Source organism: Balaenoptera musculus, chromosome 1 (genome assembly GCF_009873245.2).
Source record: "Balaenoptera musculus isolate JJ_BM4_2016_0621 chromosome 1, mBalMus1.pri.v3, whole genome shotgun sequence".
NCBI classification, from domain to species: domain Eukaryota; kingdom Metazoa; phylum Chordata; class Mammalia; order Artiodactyla; family Balaenopteridae; genus Balaenoptera; species Balaenoptera musculus.
Window position 1 is genome coordinate 31,521,766 of NC_045785.1, and position 23,666 is coordinate 31,545,431.

Genomic DNA, 23,666 nt, shown 5'->3' on the forward strand with positions numbered 1-23,666 from the left:
GCTGGGCCAGTTCGTTTCCTTTTCCTAAAAATTGGCCGTAGGGGAAGAGAGACTCTACTCTGTCTCTTCTTATAGGTGTAACTAAAAGAAGTTAACCTGGGAGCTGCAGAGAGCTCCTTGTGTGGAGATGCGGGGTAAAGTAAACTTTTCTTGGAACTCTGAGCTTGCCACAGTGTACGGAGAAAATTCCAGTCTTTCCCCCCCGTGTGTGTCCTCTTCTACTCATACAGAACACTTCACAGAGTCGCCATGGCCAGCTACCCCTACTGGCAGGGCTGCCCAGGAGCTGGAGGACAAGCACCCGGAACCCCTCCAGGTAGCTACTACCCCGGACTCCCCCATGCTGGAGGGCAATATGCTAGCGGGGTACCCCCTGGTGGCGGATATGGAGGAGGTCCTGCCCCTGGTGGGCCTTACGGACCACCAGCTGGTGGAGGGCCCTATGCACACCCCAACGCTGGGGGGCTCCCTTCTGGAACTCCGGGAGGACCATATGGTGGTGTGGCCCCAGGGGGCCCCTATGGACCACCACCTCCATATTCCTATGGTGCCCAGCATCCCAGGCCTTATGGACAGGGACCACCTCCTCCCGGTGGCACCGCTCCCAATGTGGATCCCAAGGCTTACCCCTGGTTCCAGTCAGTGAACTCCGATCACAGTGGCTATATCTCCATCAAGGAGCTGAAGCAGGCCCTGGTCAACTCCAACTGGTCCTCATTCAGCGACGAGACATGCCTCATGATGATAAACATGTTTGACAAGACCACGTCAGGCCGCATTGATGTCTACGGTTTCTCAGCCCTGTGGAAGTTCATCCAGCAGTGGAAGAACCTCTTCCAGCAGTAAGACCAGGACCACTCGGGCTCCATTAGCTACACAGAGCTGCAGCAAGCTCTGTCCCAGATGGGCTACAATCTGAGCCCCCAGTTCACCCAGCTCCTGGTCTCCCGCTACTGCCCGTGCTCCGCCAGTCCTGCCATGCAGCTAGATCGCTTCATCCAGGTGTGCACCCAGCTGCAGGTGCTGACCGAGGCCTTCCGGGAGAAGGACACAGCTGTGCAGGGCAACATTCGGCTCAGCTTCGAGCACTTCGTCACCATGACAGCTTCTCGGATGCTATGACCAGCCCATCTGTAAAGTGGGGAGTGCACCAAGGGACTTTTCCTGGTGCCTAGGGCGGGAGAAGCATGTGGGCCTCTCTTCATTTCCTGCCCTTCCTAGAAAAAGAACTCTCCCTTGCCTGATTCAGCATTGTTCCAAAAGAGGGCTGGGGGTCTGCATCATAGCCACCAAGTAGTGGGGAGCTGGGCTGAGGCCACACAGGTAGGGGCCTGACCTAGGAGAGGACTGGAAATTGAATGTCCTTTTACATCCCTGAGTATTTAAATGGCACAGCCTTGCGCCAGGTGCAAGAGATGCTGGTCATTGCAATGGGGTTAGTGTCCAGTCAGCTGACTCCAGCCTCTAGCTTTCCCTTCTGTGCCCTGACGCCAGTGGTAAGTGTTCATCAGCCTCTTACCATTAGCACCTGCATTCCCTCACCCATGCTGTCTTGTCAGATGAACCCAGTTTCTCCAAAATGGAATCTGACCAGGGTGAGAGATTTGCCCATGCGACCAGTGGCTTGGATTCCACCAGCCACAAGTCCGTGTGTGCTGACTTCTAGCTGCCTGCTCAGGGAGCTTGGGCAGTCTGCTCTCTGGGCATCTTTGGCCAGGCTACCCCTCTGCAGCTTGGACTCCTCATACTTGCCTGCCATCCTCTGCTTGGCTTCAGTCCCCAGGGGACAAGTTGCTACCTCCCACTGCCAATGCTTTTGTGTGTGTGTGTGTGTTTTCATTTGGGGCCAAAAGTTTGGTGCAACTGTAAGCTTCAATACAAGAATAAAACTCTGGAGTTCCACATTTTCCACCAAAAAAAAAAAAAAGAACACTTCACTTCTGACACTTCCGGTCATCAAATGTGTGACCACCAAGCAATTTTCTGTGACACCAGCTGGGTGTCCTACAATTTAACTCAGTTCTGACACTATCTCCCTGAAGAGAGTGTCAGATCCCACAGGTGAAGGGCTCAGTCCCACGAGACTATCCCCACTTCAGATGTCAGCCAGTCCCAAGTAGTGGGTCCCCAGGTTACCCACAACTTCTTTTTTTTTTTAATATATTTATTGGATAATTGCTTTACATTGTTGTGTTAGTTTCTGCTGTACAACAAAGTGAATCAGCTGTATGTATACATATGTCCCCATATCCCCTCCCTCTTGAGCCTCCCTCCCACCCTCCCTATCCCACCCCTCTAGGTCATCACTAAGCTTCGAGCTGATCTCCCTGTGCTATGCAGCAGCTTCCCACTAGCCATTCATTTTACATTTTTACCAACAACTTCTATCCACTTGGTTACAGATTGGAGGTTCCCACATTCCCCTACTAGGGTTTGATTAATTTGCTAGAGTGGATCACAGAACTCAGGGAAACACTTATATTTACCAGTTTGTTAAAAAATATGATAAAGGAGGGGCTTCCCTGGTGGCATAGTGGTTAGGAATCTGCCTGCCAATTCAGGGTACGCGGGTTCGAGCCCTGGTCTGGGAAGATCCCACATACCACGGAGCAACTAAGCCTGTGAGCTACAAGTACTGAGCCTGCGCGTCTGGAGCCTGTGCTCCGCAACATGAGAGGCCCGCGCACGGCGATGAAGAGTGGCCCCCGCTCGCCGCAACTGGAGAAAGCCCTCGCACAGAAACGGAGACCCAACACAGCCAAAAATAAATTAATTAATTAATTAATTTTTAAAAAATATATGATAAAGTATGCAGATGAACAGGCAGGTGAGGACATATAAGACGAGGTCTGGGAGGGTCCCAAGAGCAGGGGCTTCTGTCCCCATGGAGTCAGGGTGCACACTCTCCAGTACATGGATGTACTCACCAACCTGAAAGCTCTCAGAACCCCGTGTTATTGGCATTTTAAAGAGGCTTACTGGGCTTCCCTGGTGGCGCAGTGGTTGAGAATCTGCCTGCCAATGCAGGGGACACGGGTTCGAGCCCTGGTCTGGGAAGATCCCACATGCCGCGGAGCAACTAAGCCCGTGAGCCACAACTACTGAGCCTGCGCGTCTGGAACCTGTGCTCCACAATAGGAGAGGCCGCGATAGTGAGAGGCCCGCGCACCGCAATGAAGAGTGGCCCCCACTTGCCTCAACTAGAGAAAGCCCTCGCACAGAAACGAAGACCCAACACAGCCAAAATAAATAAATAAATAAAAGTGAAATTCTTAAAAAAAAAATAAAATAAAATAAAGAGGCTTACTTATGTAGGCATGATCAATTATTAACTCCATTTCCAATCCCTCTACCCTTACTAGAGAAGTGGGGGTGGGGAGGTAGGGCTGAAAATTCCAAGCTTCTAATCATGGCTTCGTCCTTCTGGTGACCAGCCCCCATCCAGGAGCCCACTCAGAGTCACCCCATTAGAAACAAAGATGCTCTTATCACTTAGGAAATTACAAGGGTTTTAGCAGCTCTGTGCCAGGAACTGGGTGCAGAGACCAATACATATGTTCTATTATCTCACACGCATCCTAACACCTACCACAATGTATTTAAAGTACCTGAGTGTGTGTCTTTCTCTTTCCCTGCTAAAGGGCATGCCCTGAGATTATGAGTTCTTCAAGAACAGTAACCTTCACTGTTTCATCTTTGTATCCATGCAATTATGCCCCAAATCTGACACAAAGTATGAAACAATGAAGGTTTGCTGAACTTTCAAACTGGGCAACATAAATGAGGTTCCCACCTTTTCCAGGTGAAGGCTCCCTCAGCCACTAGCAGGTGTCAGGACATGTCTCTGTGGCTTCTGGCCACCAAGCTACTTGTCTGATCCATAGTGAGTGGTAAAAGTACAGGTGAGTCACTAGAGGTATGCAGAGTGACCACCTGGACAGCTCTGAGGCCCTAGTGTGCCAGGCTCTAACAGGAAGCAATTTAAACTAGGCTGCAACAAGTTACTCATTGTATTCTTCCAGATTGCATGGAGCATGTTCCCCAAATGCTGAGTTCTTTCCTCAATGTGTCAGATGAACTGCAAACATAAACCTCCCAACAAGCTTTCCTTATGGTTTTGTTTTGTTTTGTTTTGTTTTGTTAAGTTTTTTGGTTTTTTGTTTTTTTGATGTGGACCATTTTTAAAGTCTTTATTGAATTTGTTACAATATTGCTTCTGTTTTACATTTTGGTTTTTTGGCCAGGAGTCATGTGGTGGGATCTTAGCTCCCAGACCAGGGATCAAACCCACACCCTCTGCATTAGAAGGCGAAGTCTTAACCACTGAACTGCCAGGGAAGTCCCTTCCTTATGGTTTTTAGCATTCTATGTCTAAAGGAAAAATAAGTTGTTAAAAAGATATTTGTTTATGAAAAAAGACATACCATTCACAGAAAACCCAATACAGCAGAACTTAAAAACAAAACAAAACAAATATAAACAAACAAAAACTAGATAAAATGTAAAGAAATCTCTTTTAAGGCATGACTGACCTTGACTGGATGTGAGGAATCCCTAAGAGAAAATAGCAGTAAGCAATTGTGAGAATCGTATTTGCCCCAGTGGCATATACAGATTCCTAGTGATCCAGCATCTGTGTTTTCATGGGTTATGGAGGTAAGGAAGCCTGAGTCTAAGGAGAGCAGAAAGTAAAATCAGAAGATAAGGCTGAGCCTCTCCAATCCCCAAACCACTAATATCCTCGTGGGCAGTGGGTAAACTAAAAACAAAAACCAAAAACGGGGGGTGGTGGGGATGCAGGCCTATCTTAACTTGGATCAGCGTAAAGTAAAAATTAAACAAACAAAAAACTCTCTCTCCTGAGAATTCTCTATCCTGAGAATTCTCTATCCCATACCTCCACTCATATATATTTACCTAGGGACATACTCACTTTAGCTGTGTGACCCAAAACACTCCAAGATGAAAATTTAAAGTGTTTCTGGATTGGTAGGACAGACAGACATCTGGGAGAAGCAAACCCAAACTTCCTCTTGAAGAATATCATTAAATCCAAGCCTCAAACATTTTCCCACAAAGTTTCAACATGACTCACAATTTTTTTAAAAAGTCTCTAACTACACAAAGAAACAAATGCCTACAAGCAGAAGCAACCAACTAGAGAATCATACTCATAAAGATCAGATATACTGCTATTATCAGCTATAAACTGTAATTTTATTATGTTTAATATGTTGAAATAAATTAAAGAGGGAATTAAAAGTACAACCAAGAAAAAGTAAATAGCAATGACAATAAGTCTAGGCAAATAACAAGAGATTCTAAAAATCCTCGATGTTTTCCCTTGTTTAATTTCACTAGAGAAATTTAAGAACCCTTGAACTGCCAGAAAACCAACAGCAGGGTAAATGGAAGGATTAATATATGGGGCATGCTGCCTGGCTGAGATCACAGTATTGAAGTTCACCATGCCACAAGTTACAGAGATTGCTGAAGGTTTTAATTTAGAACTGCTGATCTTGGTAAGTTTCTCAGAACTTTTTTGTGAATAAAATATACATAACATAAAATTTACCATTTTAACCATCTTTAAGCGCACATCTCATTGCTTTTTAAGTCTTCTTTTTGTTTTTAAGTTTCACTATTATGACTTTCTATTTATTTACTCTGCTTGTATTCATTTGGATTCCTGATTATGAATTGATATTATTAATCAGTTCTGGAATATTCTTACAATGACCTTTTTGAAGAGCATCTCTCCTCCAGTCTCTGCTATCTCCTTCTGGATGGAACTCTGATTAGATGGACACTGGATCTTCTTACTGTCCACTCTTTGTCTTTAAACTTCTATTTTATATTTTCTCTCTCTTGGTTTCTGTGTTGTATTCTTCGTAACTTCTTCACGCACAGCTTCTAATTCACTAAATCTTTCTTTCATTTTTAATCTGTGATTTAACCCATCCAATGGATTTCTAATGTCAGTTATTACATTTTTTCCTTCTGTACATTTTATTGGATTCCTTTTCAAGTCTGTTTGATTAGTTTTGATAAATTTAATTGAATATTTACATATTAATGATCGTGAGGAGTATGTTAAAATATCTTACTATAATAACACATTTATTAACTTCTCCTTATATCCCTACACTTATTCAAACAACTTAAATAACATAATTAGCAAGCTTGATCTAATGGACTTAAATAGAACACTGTACCAATCATTCCAGGAACACAAAAATATTTATAAAACTTGACATATTAAGTAATAAAACAAGTGTCAAGACATTTCAGAGAAATCATATCATACAAATCACATTTTCTTATCACAATATAACTAAGCTAAAGATTAATAACAAAAAATCGACTTAAATGAAATATCTAGAAAAGGAAAATTCATAGAGACAAAAAATAGAATAGAGGTTACCAGGGGTGGGACTGAGGGGTGGGGAAGACATGGAGTTATTGCTTAATGGTTATAGAGCTTCTGTTTGGGGTGATGAAAAAGTTTTGGAAATAGATAGTGGTGATGGTTTTACAACATCGTGAATATAATCAATGCCACTGAATTGTACATTTAAAAATGCTTCAAATGGCAAATTTCATGTTATGTATATTTTACCAGAATAAAACATTTAAGAAAAACCCTAAAAAGATAAATAAAAACAAAACAAAAAATATACCTGGAAATTTAAAATACATATTTCCAAATGACCAATGGTCAAAAAGAAATCATCATGGAAATTAGAAAATAATTCACAATATTGTAAATTGACTATACTTCAATAAAAAATAAATTAAAGAAAAAAGAATACACTTAAAACCAAACTATTATGGGGCTTCCCTGGTGGCGCAGTGGTTGAGAATCTGCCTGCTAATGCAGGGGACACGGGTTCGAGCCCTGGGCTGGGAAGATCCCACATGCCGCGGAGCAACTAGGCCCGTGTGCCACAACTACTGAGCCTGCGCGCCTGGAGCCTGTGCTCCGCAACAAGAGAGGCCACGATAGTGAGAGGCCCGCGCACCGCGATGAAGAGTGGCCCCCGCTCGCCGCAACTAGAGAAAGCCCTCGCACAGAAACGAAGACCCAACACAGCCATAAATAAATAAATAAATAAATTTAAAAAAAAAAAAAAAAACCAAACTATTACAGGCCAAAATTTTTGGCATGCAGCAAAAGTAGTACTTATAGAGAAATAATATATTTAAATAGTGCATTAAAGATCTATTGCTATATAAATGATTACCCCAAAACTTAGTGATTTAGTTTTAGCAACAGACATTTATTATCTCTTATACTTTCTGTGGGATAGAAATTCAAGAGCATCTTGGTTGGATGGTCCTGGCTCAGAAACTCTAATGAGGTGGCAGTCATCCGAAGGCTTGACTGGGGCTAGAGGATGCACTTTAAGGTGCCTCACTCATATTGTCGGCAAGTTGGTACAGGCTGTTAGCAGGAAGCCTTCATTCCTCTCCTTGTGGACCCCTGCACAGGTCTCCTTGAGTTCATACAACATGGTGGCTGACTTACCCCAAAGCAAACAATCCAATGTACTTAGGTGGAAGCCACAATGCCTTTTATCATCTAGCCTCAAAGTCACACATCATCACTTCTACCATCATAGAAACCAGCCCTGATTCACTGAGGGAGGAAACTACTCAAGGGTATGAATATTAAGTGGTAATGACCCTTGAGGGCCATCTTAGGGGCCCACTACTACAAATAGTGAAATATTAAAAGCATTTTTTCTTTAGAATCAGAAATAAGACAAGAATGCCCATCATCACCATTTCTACTCAATATTATGCTGGAGGTGATAGACTGTACATTAAAAAAAGAAAAAGGGGAATTCCCTGGTGGTCCAGTAGTTAGGACCCAGTGCTTTCACTTCTGGTCCCGGGTTCAATCCCTGGTTGGGGAACTAAGATCCCGCAAGCTGCATGGCATGGGCAAAAAAAAAAGGAAAAGTAAAAAAAGAAAACTTTTTTTTTTTTTGGAAGAATTGGAAAGTAAAAAACAAAACAAATTACATGCAGGTAATATGCTTACTTATATAGAAAACCCCCCCCAAAAAAACTACAAGCAATTTATTTGAATTAATAATTTAGGAAATTTATCAGCTTTATGATCAATATTCAAAAGCCAATTCAATTGCTACATACCAGCAATTAACATAATATAAAGACCTTTAAATGATATCATTATAATATTTTAAGAATATATCATTAACTATATTTTTGAAAACTATAAAGTACCTAGGACAAATCTAACAATATTTTCCATAATACTGTTTAGATTTTATATATACACACATATTTATACATACACAGATATCTATATCTATATCTACGGCTGACTCTTGAACAAGGAGGGGGTTAATCAGCATATAACTTAGTCAGCCTTCCTTATCTGTATAAGTGGATCCTGGAAGTTCAAACCTGAATTTTTCACGAGTCAACTATACATTCATATATGTATATATTTTTTAGTTATTTTTATTTATAAAACAACTACATAACATGAATGGACCTAGAGATTGTCATACTGAGCAAAGTAAGTCAGACAGAAAAAGACTAAAACCATATGATATTGCTTATATGTGGAATCTAAAAAAAATGGTACAGGGACTTCCCTGGTGGTCCCGTGGTTAAGAATCACCTTCCAATGCAGGGGATGCAGGTTTGATCCCTGATTGGGGAACTAAGATCCCACATGCCACAGGGGAACTAAGCCCACACGCTGCAGCTATGGAGCCCGTGTGCTCTGAAGCCCGCACGCCACAACTAGAGAGAAATCCGTACACCGCAACTAGAGAAGCCCGCGCGCTGCAAGGAAAGATTCCGCAGGCTGCAACAAAGATCCTGCGTGTCACAGCTAAGACCTGACACAGCCAAATAAATAAATAAATAAATAAATAAATAAATAAATAAAATAAAAAAATAGAAGTTTAAAAAAAGATGCAAATGAACCTATTTACAAAACAGAAATAGAGTCACAGATGTAGAAAATAAACTTATGGTTACCAAGTGGGAAGCGGGAGGGCGGGAAGGATAAATTGGGAGATTGGGGTTGACATATACACACTATTATATATAAAATAGATAATTAATAAGAACCTACTGTATAGCACAGGGAACTCTACTCAATACCCTGTAATGACCTGTATGGGAAAAGAATCTAAAAAAGAGTGGATATATGTATATTTATAACTGATTCACATTGCTGTACAGCAGAAACTAGCATGACACCATAAATCAACTATACTCCAATAAAAATTAATTTTAAAAAATAACTATAAAAATAAGTAGGAAAAAATGAAAAAAATCAAGATAGTGGCCATTCTGATGTAGAGGGAAGAGTTGGGATGGGGGGACAAAACACATTAGCAGCTACAAAGAGACTTTTAATATTACTTCTTATGCTTGGTAAACGTTCTTTTTATTTTTAGTATTTTATCACCATGAACAATTTCACTGTAAACATCTTGTAATGGACTGAATTGTGTCCCTTCCCAAAACTCATATGTTGAAGTCCTAACCCCAATGTGACTTTATTTGTAGATGGGTTATTTAAAGAGGTAATTCAGGTTAAGCGAGGTCATAGGGGTGGGGCCCTAATCCAATGGACTGGTGTCCTTACAAGAAGAAGCAGGGGTGCAGTGCACAAGAAAGGCCATGTGAGGACACAGCTAGAAGGTGGTTGAATACAAGCCAAAGAAAGAGAGGCTTCAGGAGAAACCAAACCTGCCAGCACCTTGATCTTGGACTTCCACCCTCCAGAACTGTGAGAAAATAAATTTCTGTTGTTTAAGTCACCCAGTCTGTGGTATTTCGTTATAGCAGTCCAAGCAAACTAATATACCCATTATTATACATTTGTCTTTATATATGAGTGCTTTTATTTGTATAGAATAGATTTTACAGGGGTTGGATCGATGGTTGCATATTTTTAATTATAGAAGCTGCTGCCAGGTGGCTTTCCAAAAAGAACTTAAAAAATTTACGTTTATGACAGCAATATGTAAGGGTTACTTTTTCCTCAAAACCCCTCCAGTAATAGGTGCTATTGATCTTTTTAATATTTACTGGTCCAATGGGTCTAAAGTAGTATTTCATTGAACTTTAATTTACATTTCTCTAACATGTCAGTTTGAACATCTTTTCAAATGGCTGTAGGTCATTAAGATTTGCGCCTCTGTGAATTATCTCTTCCTGTCTTTTGCTCATTTTAAGTGGATTATTCTTTTCTTTTCTTATCAGTTAGTGAGATCTTTATATTATAAATATTAATTCCCTATGCATAAGCCCAAAATTGAAAATATGTATTTTTCTAACCTATTTCTCATCAATTAATCTGTTTACAATTTTTTAAGCATACAAAAGAGCTTAAGGGCTTCCCTGGTGGCGCAGTGGTTAAGAATCCACCTACCAATGCAGGGGACACATGTTCGAGTCCTGGTCCGGGAAGATCCCATATGCCACGGAGCAGCTAAGCCCTTTTGCCACAACTAATGAGCCTGTGCTCTAGAGCCTGCAAGCCACAACTATTGAGCCCACGTGCCGCAACTACTGAATCCCGCATGCCTATAGCCCGTGCTCCGCAACAAGAGAAACCACCACAATGAGAAGCCCGCTCACCACAACGAAGAGTAGCCCCTGCTCGCCACAACTAGAGAAAAGCCCATGCACAGCAACGAAGACCCAATGCAGTCAAAAAACATAAATAAACAAAATAAATAAATTTATTTTAAAAAAAGAGCTTTATTTTTACATGATAAAATATGTCTGGGCTTCCCTGGTGGCACAGTGGTTAAGAATCTGCCTGACAATGCAGAGGACATGGGTTTGAGCCCTGGTCTGGGAAGATCTCACATGCCACGGAGCAAATAAGCCCGTGCACCACAACTACTGAGCCTGCGCTCTAGAGCCCATGAGCCACAACTACTGAGCCCACATGCCACAACTACTGAGCCCCTGTGCCACACCTACTGAAGCCCACGCGCCTAGAGCCTATGCTCCACAACAAGAGAAGCCACCGCAATGAGAAGTCTGTGCACCTCAATGAAGAGTAGCCCTTGCTCTCCGCAACTAGAGAAAGCCTGCATGCAGAAACAAAGACCCAATGCAGCCAAAAATAAATAATAAAATGAAAAAATAAATTTAAAAAAATATATGTCTATCTCTTCCTTACAGCTTCTGCATTTCCAGTATTGGCTAGGAAGATCTGCCTAACTCCTAGATTGTTCATAATATCTCCTGTTTTCTTTGCAGGGTTCTATGATTTCATTTTTCTACTGCCATTTTTTTTGCAGTTTGATAAAATTTTAAACTTTTTTTTAATTGAAGTACGATTAATTTACAATGTTCTGTTAGTTTCACCTGTACAGCAAAGTGATTCAGTTTTATATATATATTTTTTTCTTTTTCAGATTCTTTTCCATTATAGATTATTACAAGAAGAATTTTAAACTTCTATTTATTCTATGTGCTTGAAGCAGACATAATTATCTCTGAAAGTTCTGAATGACAAAATTGACAATGGGGTGTTCTGCTTGAGAAGACTGTATCCCATAGGTCATTTCTCTTTGGCCAGTGTCCCAAGTATATTCCACAGATCCTAGTCTCATTAGATGATCCCGAAAGAAGGGTTTCTTGGTTAATTAAGTGTAGAAAATGTTTCATATTATAAACTGTCCCTTGAAGAGTCACAGGGCATGTCAGCATCATAAGGCTCTAACAAGTCCTGTAACAAACAGACACGTCTGTTCAACTTTGCTTCACCTAACACTTCCCAAGCTTGGCAGACCTCTTTTCTGTAACATTTCCCATTATGCCTGCTAACATGTTCATCCTCCAAATTATCAATGCCCTCTAGAAATAGCTTTGGGGACTAAATAGGATATTTCTTGCCAAATTTACTTACAAAATAAATGTACTGTTGTTTAATACATCTTATGGGATAAAGCTGGAGAAGGAGATTTTGTTATATTGTTACAGGTCACATTATGGCTAACTTTCCCCTGATTACCATTCTTCTTCTTCTTTTTTTTTTTAAACAACACAAATTTATTATCTCCGTTTCCACGTGTAAGGAGTCTGGGTACCGGTTAGCTGAGACCTCTGCTCAGTACCTCACAGTGTTGAAGTAGGATACCATCAAGGTGTCGAAGGGGGATACAATCTTATCTGAAGCTCACTAAATGTTGGCAGAGTTCATTCAGTTCCTTATGGTTGTCAGACTGAGGTCCTTGTTTTCTTGCTGTCTGTCAACTGAGGGCCGTTGTCATTATTCTTGAAAATGGAGATTATATTAATTATCTATTGCTATATAACAAACTAACCCCCAAATTTAGTGGCTTACAGCAACAATAAACTACTATATCTTGGAGTGTTTGTGAGTCAGAAATTCAGGAGCAGCTTGGCTGGAACATTCAGGATCTTTCATGAGGTTGCAATAAAGATGTCAACTAGGAACTTCCCTGGTGGTCCAGGGGGTAAGACTCCACAATCCCAACGCAGGGAGTCCAGGCCCAATCCCTGGTAGGGGAACTAGATCCTGCACACATGCCGCAACTGAGAAGTCTGCATGCCACAACTAAGACACAGAGCAGCCAAAATATAAATAAATAAATGATGTTAACTAGAGTAATAGTCATCTGGAAGCTTGACTGGGATTATAGGATCTGCTTCCAAGTGGCAAGGTGGTGTCAGCTGTTGGTAGGAGGCCTCAGTTCCACTCCATGTGAGTATCTCCCAGGGCTACATAGTGTCCTCATAAAATAGTGACTGGCTTCCTCAAAAGCAAGTTACCAAAGGGACCAAAGCAGAAGAGACAATGTCTTTTATGACCTATTCTCAATAGGTTCATACTATCACTTTGGTAGAATTCTATTGATCTCACAAGTCAGTCTTTATCAAATGTGGGAGGGGACACACAAGGGCATGAATATCACAAGGCCAGGAATGTTGCTAAGAGAGTAAATCTTAAATGTTCTCACCACACACACACAAAAGTAATTATGTGTTATATATTAGTGACATATATGTGTAATTATACATCACTAACATTGTGATAATCGTTTTGCAATATATAGGCATACCATATCATCAAGTTATACCCCTTAAATTTATACAGTGTTATACAATCAGATCTCAATAAAGCTGGGAAAAAATTTAAATAATAAATAAATATCACAAGGCGAGGATTATTGGGCGCCATCTTGGAGGCTGCTACCACAGAGATGCTGAACTATTTTTTTTTTTTTAATATTAATGAAGAGTGTTTAATGTTTACAAAGAGCTTTTAATGATGTGGCAGAAAGATAGTGATACTATGATAAGTGGAAAAAGAAAACTGTTATAGAATGGTACAATAGGATGCCAATCATGAAAAAAAATTCATAAAAAAAGACAGAGAGGAAATATACCAAAATGTCAGAGTGGCTGGAGGAATGATGGGAGTTAAAAAAACAAAAACACTTCTTTATACGTTCTGTACTTTTTAAATGATTAACTATGTACACGGGTTACTTCTATAGTCAAGAAAACAGTAAAAACTTTAAAAATGCTGTGTACGTGGTTTCCATTTTTATTTTCTCTGATGGATGATTGCACATCAGCAAATCTTGAGTTATGCTAACTACTTAGGCCGGTCACGACACACACACACACGTACAGAGAGGTCACATGGGCTGTGCCGGGCTGGCTGTAGCAAATGTACATCAAGTTACACAGGTGGAATTGTTAGGCTGGTTAAAATACACCACCGAATGATGGGACACGGTTGGGTCAGGCCGCCTCTCCTGCCTGCCATTGTTGTTTGCGGAGGTCTGTGTGTTAGGCTGGTGAGTGGCGTCCGGCTGGCACTCCGTCCATCCGGTGGCCCCCGGGGGTGGAGAGTGCCTGGGTCAGCATCTGCTCTGGGTCCCTTCTCATCTGCCCTTGCCTCGAGTTGGAGCTCCCAGCTCTCTGCTACCTCTCCCAAGTACTAGGTGTGCTTCAGCCGGGGCCCCATCCCCACTCTGCTCCACACACCTGGGACAGACGTTGCAAGGGAAGGAAGAGCCAAGAGCGAACGGACACACTCCTGATACAAGCCGTGCCCAGACACAGGAGGGGAGGAAGCGGGAGATGTGACCACGACACCACACACAAGCTCAGTCTTTACAGATGGGCCCTCTGTGTCTCCAGACACGTGGGCTGTGTGGAGCCCTCCAGGGCACAGCCCCTGGGAGAGGACAGATCGGGGGTGGAGCCGTTTGGGGCAGCCTGACAGCAGAACTAGGAGGGTGGATGGGGGATGTGTCCAACATGGTGCTAGACTGTTGAAAAGTCACGACTATACACACCTGGGGATCATGCCCCCTCCCAGTTCATTCGCACAGTGGGTTAGATACAGCTAGATAGAAGTGGAGATATACTTTTTCGAGGGAGGACCTTTCCTGGTGGTTGGATAAACAGTGAGACAGACTCCTGGGTTCGGCATGCTCTGGGGAGGGCCATGCGACGGTGAGGGACTCCCTATTGCTACACTCTGTACAGGGCGGCCGGGCCTGCCCGCCGCACCCACGGCCCCTGGCGGCAGTCATGGGCTTGCCTTCAATCCCTTCCGCCTTGGAGAGCTCTTGGGCCCCGGTGAAATGGGGGCTATGAAGACAAGAGGGTGGGAGGGGGGGTCCCCATGGCCCCGGGGGCACCCCATGTGGGGGCTACATGATATTGCACTGGGTGGCCCCGCAGCAATCCTTGATGAGCGCCAGCCCCATCTTGGCTACCGTGGGCTTGCTAGGTGGGGGCTCGGCTTTCTTTTCTGCTCGGGAGCTGGCTGGAGATTTGATTACTTTGTCTAGAGGTTTTAACTTGATTCTCAGAAAATCGGCCATTTCCTTGTCTTCTTCTTGCTCCCTTAGCCGCTCAACCTCTGCATCGTCCACCAGGAAGTCCCTCTTCTGCACCAGTTTGTGGATCTTCTGGATTAGCTCGTCCTCTCTCTGCTTCTGCAACTTGTTTTTTTCTTTTTCTGGGATGGCGACCAAGTTCTGCAGCTCCTGCTTCAAGTCCATGATGTCGTTGCAGAGCTGGATGTCATCCATCATAAACCTGAGCGCAGACTCCTGCCGGACCAAGACTTCCCGGAGACGCTGGATTTTCACCATCTCCAGCTCGATCTCCTCTGGCCTCATGGTTGTCTCTGCCATGGAGATGATGTCCAGCTGATCCATGGAGGTTCAAGAAAACATTATTCATAACAGCCATGAAGTAGAAACAATCCAAATATCCATAAATCCATGAATAAAGAAATGGTGCAACGGCATATTCATTGTTCTCATGGCATATTAATCTGAACTATTTTGAAAATAAATGTTTCCCTCTCACCTCAGTCTCTGACATAGTAAACTGGAAATTAATGTGTACATACAACTGAATGAGACTAAAGAATTAAAAAGAGGGATTTCTGTGGTGGTGCAGTGGTTTAGAATCTACCTGCCAATGCAGGGGACACGGGTTTGATCCCTGGTCCGGGAAGATCCCACATGCCGCAGAGCAACTAAGCCCGTGTGCCACAACTACTGAGCCCGAGCTCTAGAGCATGCAAGCCACAACTACTGAAGCCCACACACCTAGAGCCTGTACTCTGCAACAAGAGAAGCCACCGCAATGAGAAGCCCGCGCACCGCAATGAAGAGTAGCCCCCACTCACCGCAGCTAGAGAAAGCCCACGCACAGCAACGAAGACCCAACACAACCAAAAAAAAAAAAGAATTAAAAAGATTGAGAGCTAATGAAGGTCTGTTGAATTTTCTTGACAAATTACTATTGTTCAAGCATTCCTTGAAGCTCTGTCTTGATTGTACCTTGAAGGGAGGCTCTGCTCTCATTTTCTATTAGCAGATTATTCATAAACAAAATGGGTTCTGTCTATTCTACCTTTGGGCAAATGTGCACCATGTCTTTCAAGTTTGTGGCTGAAGAAATAAAAACTAAAACAAAGCAAAACAAAAAAAATTTTACTAGACTTATGGTATGCAAGTTACATGCAAAACAAAGCACGGTAGAAGTATCCCAGGAAGCCAAAGCAACCTTGAGAAAGAAAAAAAGGAGCTGGAGGAATCAGGCTTCCTGACTTCAGACTATACTACAAAGCTACAGCAATCAAAACAGTATGGTACTGGCACAAAAACAGAAGTATAGATCAATGGAACAGGATAGAAAGCCCAGAGATAAACCCACGCACCTATGGTCACCTTATCTTTGACAAAGGAGGCAAGAATATACAATGGAGAAAAGACAGCCTCTTCAATAGGTGGAGATGGGAAAACTGGAAAGCTACATGTAAAAGAATGAAATTAGAACATTTCCTAAAACCATACACAAAAATAAACTCGAAATGGATTAAAGACCTAAATGTAAGGCCAGACACCATCAAACTCTTAGAGGAAAACATAGGCAGAACACTCTATGACATAAATCACAGCAAGATCCTTTTTGACCCCCCTCCTCGAGAAATGGAAATAAAAACAAAAATAAACAAATGGGACCTAATGAAACTTCAAAGCTTTTGCACAGCAAAGGAAACCATAAACAAGATGAATAGACAACCCTCAGAATGGGAGAAAATATTTGCAAATGAAGCAACTGACAAAGGATTAATCTCCAAAACACAAGCAGCTCATGCAGCTCCATATCAAAAAAACAAACAACCCAATCCAAAAATGGACAGAAGACCTAAATAGACATTTCTCCAAAGAAGACATACAGATTGCCAACAAACACATGAAAAGATGCTCAACATCACTAACCATTAGAGAAATGCAAATCAAAACCACAATGAGATATCACCTCACACAGATCAGAATGGCCATCATCAAAAAATCTATAAACAGTAAATGCTGGAGAGGGGGTGGAGAAAAGGGAACCCTCCTGCACTGTTGGTGGGAATATAAATTGATACAGCCACTATGGAGAACAGTATGGAGGTTCCTTAAAAAACTAAAAATAGAACTACCATATGACCCAGCAATCCCACTACTGGGCACATACCCTGAGAAAACCACAATTCAAAAAGATACATGTACCACAATGTTCACTGCAGCACTATTTACAATTGCCAGGACATGGAAGTAACCTAAATGTCCATCGACAGATGAATGCATAAAGAAGATGTGGCACATATATACAATGGAATATTACTCGGCCATAAAACGAAACCAAAATGAGTTATTTGTAATAAGGTGGATGGAACTAGAGTCTATCATACAGAGTGAAGAAACTCAGAAAGAGAAAAATAAATACCATATGCTAATGCACATATATGGAATCTAAAAAAACGGTACTGATGAATCTAGTGGCAGGGTAGGAATAAAAACAGAGATGTAGTGAATGGAATTGAGGACACAGGGGGCAGAAGGGGAAGCCTGGACGAAGTGAGAGAGTAGCACTGACATATACACACTACCAAATGTAAAATGGATGGCTAGTGGGAAGCAGCCGCATAGCACAGGGAGATCAGCTCGATGCTTTATGAAGATCTAGGGGGCTGGGACAGGGAGGATGGGAGGGAGGCTCAAGAGGGAGGGGATATGGGGATATATGTATACTTATAGCTGATTCACTTTGTTGTACAACAGAAACTAACACAACATTGTAAAGCAATTATACTCCAATAAAGATACATTAAAAAAAAGAAGAAGAAGAAGAAGCTACCCAGGAATTTAAAGCTTATCAGCATCTCAGAGTCCTCAAGCAAATTAAGCCTAATAATCCTTCCTTGTAGGCGATTTTGTGCATGTGTTAAAAAACAAAAACAAAAACAAAAAAAACAACCAAGTGTAGATCAAGGTCAATTGCAATGATTACTATAAATTTTTTCTGGACGAGACCTGATAATATTTCCCCGTTTAGATCATTTGCTTAACAATTTCAAGGTAAGTAAAGAACTAAAGACAATTTGGTTGCAGAACATTTAGATTACTCTGACTGATGTACTCTGATTCTCACCCACCTATTTACCTTAATTCCACAGATTTTATCTCATCTGAATAAACTTGAAATTTAGTCTGAAAAAGAAGGTTTTCCAGACCATAAGCCTAATTATTTGATGTTTCTTTCATTTAAAGGTCATTTAGGTTCCTCCTTAATAATAATCACAAGCACTTACAGAGTACAGATTTTGTGCCAGACACTATTCTAAGAGTTTTTACATATATGTTTACTCATAAATCCTAAAACATAGAAGATTAAGTGATTCTAGCTGGTGGGTGGCAGAATCCAGATAATCTGGCACCAGATCCTGCTTCTCCTTAGCCAAGTATTGATCAAGGGTTTTCACATCATGTTTTATGTAAGAAGCATTGGTTGCTGTGGTGGATTAAAGACGACTACAAATTCTTTGTCACTGTTTCCATTGAGAGGTAAAGCTATTTCCTCTCTCCTTGAATTTGGGCTGGTCTTGTAATTTGCTTTGACTAAAAGAATGTGGGGGGATTGATGCTGTTTAACTTTTGATGCAGGGATTACAAGATCTCTAACATCTACTTCTGGTACTTGGAACACTTCTTGGAACCCAGCTGGCATGCTCTCAAGATTGTGGAGAGGCCATGTGAAGGATGACGGAGAAACTCTGGTCAACAGCTCCAATTGTTGAGCTCCCAGTCAACTGCCAGTGAGATGAGGGAGCCATCTTCCGATGTTCCAGCCCATTTGAACCTGGCATTAATGAAGCCCCAGCTAATATCATAAAGGAGAGAAGAGCTGTCCAGCTGAGCACAGTCAACTCACAGAATTGTGAGAAATAAATAGCTATGGTGGTTGTTTAAATTCACTAAGTTTTAGGAGCATTTGTTATGGAGCAATGGACAATCAAAATAGTTGATGATAATAGAATCCCCCCCACCCCATGAAGTTAAATGGCAACCAGCTAATTTAAGGCTTAAGGAAATTTGGACTTTCCTGCTGTAGCAGTGGTTAAGAATCCGCCTGCCAATGCAGGCGACATGGGTTCGAGCCCTGGTCTGGGAAGATCCCACATGCCGCGGAGTAACTAAGCCCGTGCGCCACAACTACAGAGCCTGCGCTCTAGAGCCCACAAGCCACAACTACTGAGCCCACGAGCCACAACTACTGAAGCCTGCGCGCCTAGAGCCTGTGCTCCGCAACAAGAGAAGCCACTGCAATGAGAAGCCCACGCACCACAAGGAAGAGTAGCCCCTGCTCACCGCAAGTAGAGGAAGCACACAGCAATGAAGACCCAAAGCAGCAAAAAAAAAAAAAGTCTTAAGGAAATTATATTGCCAGGAAACGAAAACAAAATAAAAACTGAGATCTATTGTGCAACCCCTAAGGCAGTCTCCAGTCCCAAATATTTTACCAGTACAAGGAGTGACACTGAATCGAAACAGCTCCCTGGAGAGGAGTCCTCTCCTATCCCCCTCTCAAGGAGTATTTCTGAAGGATCCTGGACAAGGAAAATCTCTTCATGGTCATAATCCAGGATGACCAGATTCTCTAACCAAGGAATTTACTTACTGGAAGGAAGTGACCTCTACATACAGCTGCACAGGTTGTTCAGTGCACACCTGCTATCATGTGAATGGTACCCTCCAGAGGTGTAAATGTGGTGACCTGGTCAGGAAAATGAGTTAATGAATGAACATCTATGAAATGTGTAGGCCTTACCATATTCTATCAGGGCTTGGAATAAATCTGTATGTTGTATCTTATCACCCCCCTACTTTTTCTTTTTAATTTTATTTATTTATTTATTTATTTTTGGCTGAGTTGGGTCTTCGTTGCTGTGCGCAGGCTTTCTCTAGTTGCGGTGAGCGGGAGCTACTCTACGTTGTGGTGCGCGGGCTTCTCATTGCGGTGTCTTCTCTTGTTGCGGACCACAGGCTCTAGGCACACGGGCTTCAGTAGTTGTGGCATGTGGGCTCAGTCATTGTGGCTCGCGGGCTTAGTTGCTCTGCAGCATGTGGGATCTTCCCAGACCAGGGCTCGAATCCGTGTCCCCTGCATTGGCAGGCGGATTCTTTTTTTTTTTTTTTTTTAATTTTATTTATTTATTTATTTATTTATTTATGACTGTGTTGGGTCTTCTTTTCTGTGCGAGGGCTTTCTCCAGTTGCGGCAAGCGGGGGTCACTCTTCATCGCGGTGCGCAGGTCTCTCACTATCGCGGCCTCCCTTGTTGCGGAGCACAGGCTCCAGACGCGCAGGCTCAGTAATTGTGGCTCACGGGCCTAGTTGCTCCGCGGCATGTGGGATCTTCCCAGACCAGGGCTCGAACCCGTGTCCCCTGCGTTGGCAGGCAGATTCTCAACCACTGCGCCACCAGGGAAGCCTGGCAGGCGGATTCTTAACCACTGTGACACCCATTTTCCCCCTTTTTAAAATGAGAGTTTTAATTGATGACTGTACTAATTTGCCGGGGCTGCCATAACAAAGTACTACTGACTGGATGGCTTGAACAGCAAAAGTTTATTTTCTCACAGTTGTGGAGGTTACAGTCCAAGATCAAGGTGTTGGCAGAGTTATTTTTTTCTGAGGTTCTCTCCTTGGCTTATAGATGGCCATCTTCTCCCTGTATTTTCCCTCTGTGTATGTCTGTGTCCAAATTTCCTCTTCTTGTAAGTCCACCAGTCTTATTGAATTAGGGCCCACCCCAATAATGTCTTTAATTACCTCTTTAGACACTATCCAAATAAAGCCACATTCTGAAGTACAGAGGATTAGGTCTTCAACATATGAATTTTTGAAGACTATAATTCAGCCCACAACAAGGTCATGCTGTTTTTCCTGTACTGTTTTATATATGGTATATTGCTTATAGTTAAATGTATCATTTTGGCCATAAGTTGTAAGATCTGAATCTGATTGAGATTAGACATCACCTAGAGATTCGGTACTCAGAAATGGATTCAATAACTAGGTGTAATTTTGGATGTGAATGTGCTTGAAGTTGTATATGGTTTAATTGCATTGTATTACATACGGAATTTTTGGAAAAGTATGTGTGGGAAGAAAGAGCACGTGTGTGTGCCTATACATATGTGTGTATGTGATCGTCAGGTGGACCATAATAAATACCTGTGGTATTGCACATCTAGCACTTTTCCTTTGTTTTGGACACTAACTCCTCCCTTCTCACAATTCATATGACTCCCATGGGAGATACCATATTTTTACATAATCACATCGCTCCTGGCCACAGTTGATTGGTCTGGGGAGGGCATTTCATTCTAGTCAGGCCAATTAAACTCCTTCTCCAGGATTTTTCAGGCTTGAATTGATAACGTTCATCCTTCTCCAGGGGTGGAAGTTGTACATTGAAAAAATTAGGACCTGCTAGTTACATTCCTGCCATGTAGAGAAAGCCAGTTACCAATGAGAGAAAATGAAGCCAATGTGCTAAAAACAAAGCAAAACAAAACAAAAAAACAGAGACAAAATAGGGAGGGAATCCTGCAGCCCACCTGTATTCCTAACTCTCCTCTAGGCAACAGATTTGATGAGCCCAAAATATTTTTCCCATTTTGCCTAATATGGTTTGTATTGAGTTTTTCGGGTTTTTTTACAACCAAAAGAATCCTTATCAATACAGTATGTGATGGTCAGTTTTATGTGTCAACTTGACTGGCTAAGGGGTGCCCCGATTAAACATTATTTCTGCATTTGTCTGTAAGAATGGATGGGACTTTCTGTATGAGATTAGCATTTGAATCCGCAGTCTCAGTAAAGTGGTTTGCCTTCCCAAATGTGAATGGGCATCATCCAATCCATTGAGGGCCTGAATAGAGCAACAACATGTAGAAGAAGGAGGAATTCATCCTTTTTTGCTTCCTACTTGCTTGAGTTGGGACATCTCATCTTGTCTTCTCTGGCCCTCAGACTGGGATTTAAACAATCAGCTCCCCCGGTTCTCAGGCCTTTGGACTTGGACTGAATTACATCACCATCACCGGCTTTCCTGGGTCTCCAGCTTGTAGACAGCAGATTGTGGGACTTCTCAGCCTCCTTAACTCTATGAGCCGATTTGATGTATCTATTCTTCTCCAAAGAAGCCTGACTAATATAAGTAAGATACATGACAGCACAGGTGAATACATGCTATCACTTATTACCATACTTGTGTTAACACAAAGTGTGTTCCTTAAACTGCAAATCTTGCTAGCAAAAGCCCTACCTAAGTGGGGGGATTTGTCTTCTTTATTTGTATCCATCTAGATTCTTAATTTTAAACAACAGAAACGAATTCTGCGTGTTTTAAGCAGAAAAGAAATTTATTAAAAGGATATTAAATAGCTCATAGAATCAGTGGGAAAGCTGAAGAGAAGACTCACATTCTAGGCCACACAATGAGAAACAGCTAATATCAAGGTGCAGAACTGGTCTGGTGATAAGGACACCACTGCCATGGCTACAGAACTCTGGACATGAAGACTGTGCCGATGATACAACCAGTGTTCAGTACTGGACTGACCACTACCTCTGCAGCCACTGCTTTTCCAGGAAGTGATCTTCCTGAAACCAATTTTTCTAGCCAGCTTTGAGGCAGGTGTGTTGGACTGGCAGAGCCTTGTCCACATGCTGATGCTCTAGCTGCAAGGGATGTGGAAAGGAAGTTCCTAGCACTTCAGCTTTTGTAGAAGATGATTGATAGGCCCCATAGATTAGCTTCATAACCGAGAGAATTCCCCAAATGCAGGACAGGGGGTTCCAATGCAGAGGGCCCTAAAGAAATGTCAAGTGTCCACTACACCCTTAACCTTCAAGACCGCCCCTGTCAGGGACATCAACTTGAGACTGGCCCCATATACCTCGCAGAGACTGCTGCAAACAAGACTCACAAACTGTAATGATCTATGCTTAGAGCTGGTTATTGAATGGGAGTTGATTTAAGTCAGGCACAGTTTTCACCAAGAAAACTGTTATCTCTGCCACATCAGAAAACTGGGGAATTAGGAAGTTGTTGTCCCAACTATTGGTTCTGAGAACCCAACAACTTAGCCAAGATGTGGGGAAGAGGAAGCCACTGCCAGAGTGATGACACCTTAAATCCTCACATGCTGCCTCACTTCTCCCCCACTTAACTCAGTTCCAGATTCAACAAGCCCCTTAGGCATGCATCGGGGAATTTAAAACACATCCAGCTGCAAGGAGGTTTGGAAATGTAGTTCTAGCTTTCCAGCTTCTGCAGTATAGGGAGTCAGGGTAGGAGGGGACTGGCACATATGTGGAGATAGCTATCTACCCTCTCTGCCTCAGATACTACCATTCCACCTTTATTCAATCTCTGAATGCTACTTTTTAAAAAAATTAATTTTATGCAAAGATGCTTAATATCACTAATTATTAGACAAATGAAACTCAAAACTACAATGAGGTATCACCTCACACCAGTTGGAATGGCCATCATTAAAAAGTCTACAAATAACAAATGCTGGAGGGAGTGTGGAGAAAAGAGAACCCTCCTACAATGTTGGTGGGAATGTAAATTGGTGCAGCCACTATGGCAAACAGTATGGAGATTCCTTAAAAAAACTAAAAATAGAGTTACCATATGATCCAGCAATCCCACTCCTGGACATATACCCAGACAAAACTATGATTCGAAAAGATACATGCACCCCTATGTTCACAGAAGCACTATTTACAATAGCCAAGTCATGGAAG

The 23,666-nt window shown here is 42.2% G+C and overlaps 2 protein-coding genes across 2 annotated transcripts; one reads left to right on the plus strand and one right to left on the minus strand.

Moving 5' to 3' along the window:
* Positions 1 to 249: 249 nt before the first annotated feature.
* LOC118893978 (peflin-like) lies at positions 250 to 1,908 on the plus strand. The gene is given in 1 exon segment (XM_036849659.1): positions 250 to 1,908. A coding segment is annotated over 1 exon segment (873 nt). The 3' UTR covers positions 1,123 to 1,908.
* Positions 1,909 to 13,571: 11,663 nt separating this feature from the next.
* LOC118896013 (bMERB domain-containing protein 1) lies at positions 13,572 to 15,218 on the minus strand. The gene has a single exon (XM_036853717.1). It carries the CDS (start codon positions 15,216 to 15,218, stop codon positions 14,706 to 14,708), a length of 513 nt encoding a protein of 170 aa, XP_036709612.1. The 3' UTR covers positions 13,572 to 14,705.
* Between the last annotated feature and the right edge of the window lie 8,448 nt (positions 15,219 to 23,666).

Excerpts from the sequence above, each read along its gene's own strand:
- LOC118896013 (XM_036853717.1), bottom strand. The coding sequence starts at position 15,218 with ATGGATCAGCTGGACATCATCTCCATGGCAGAGACAACCATGAGGCCA.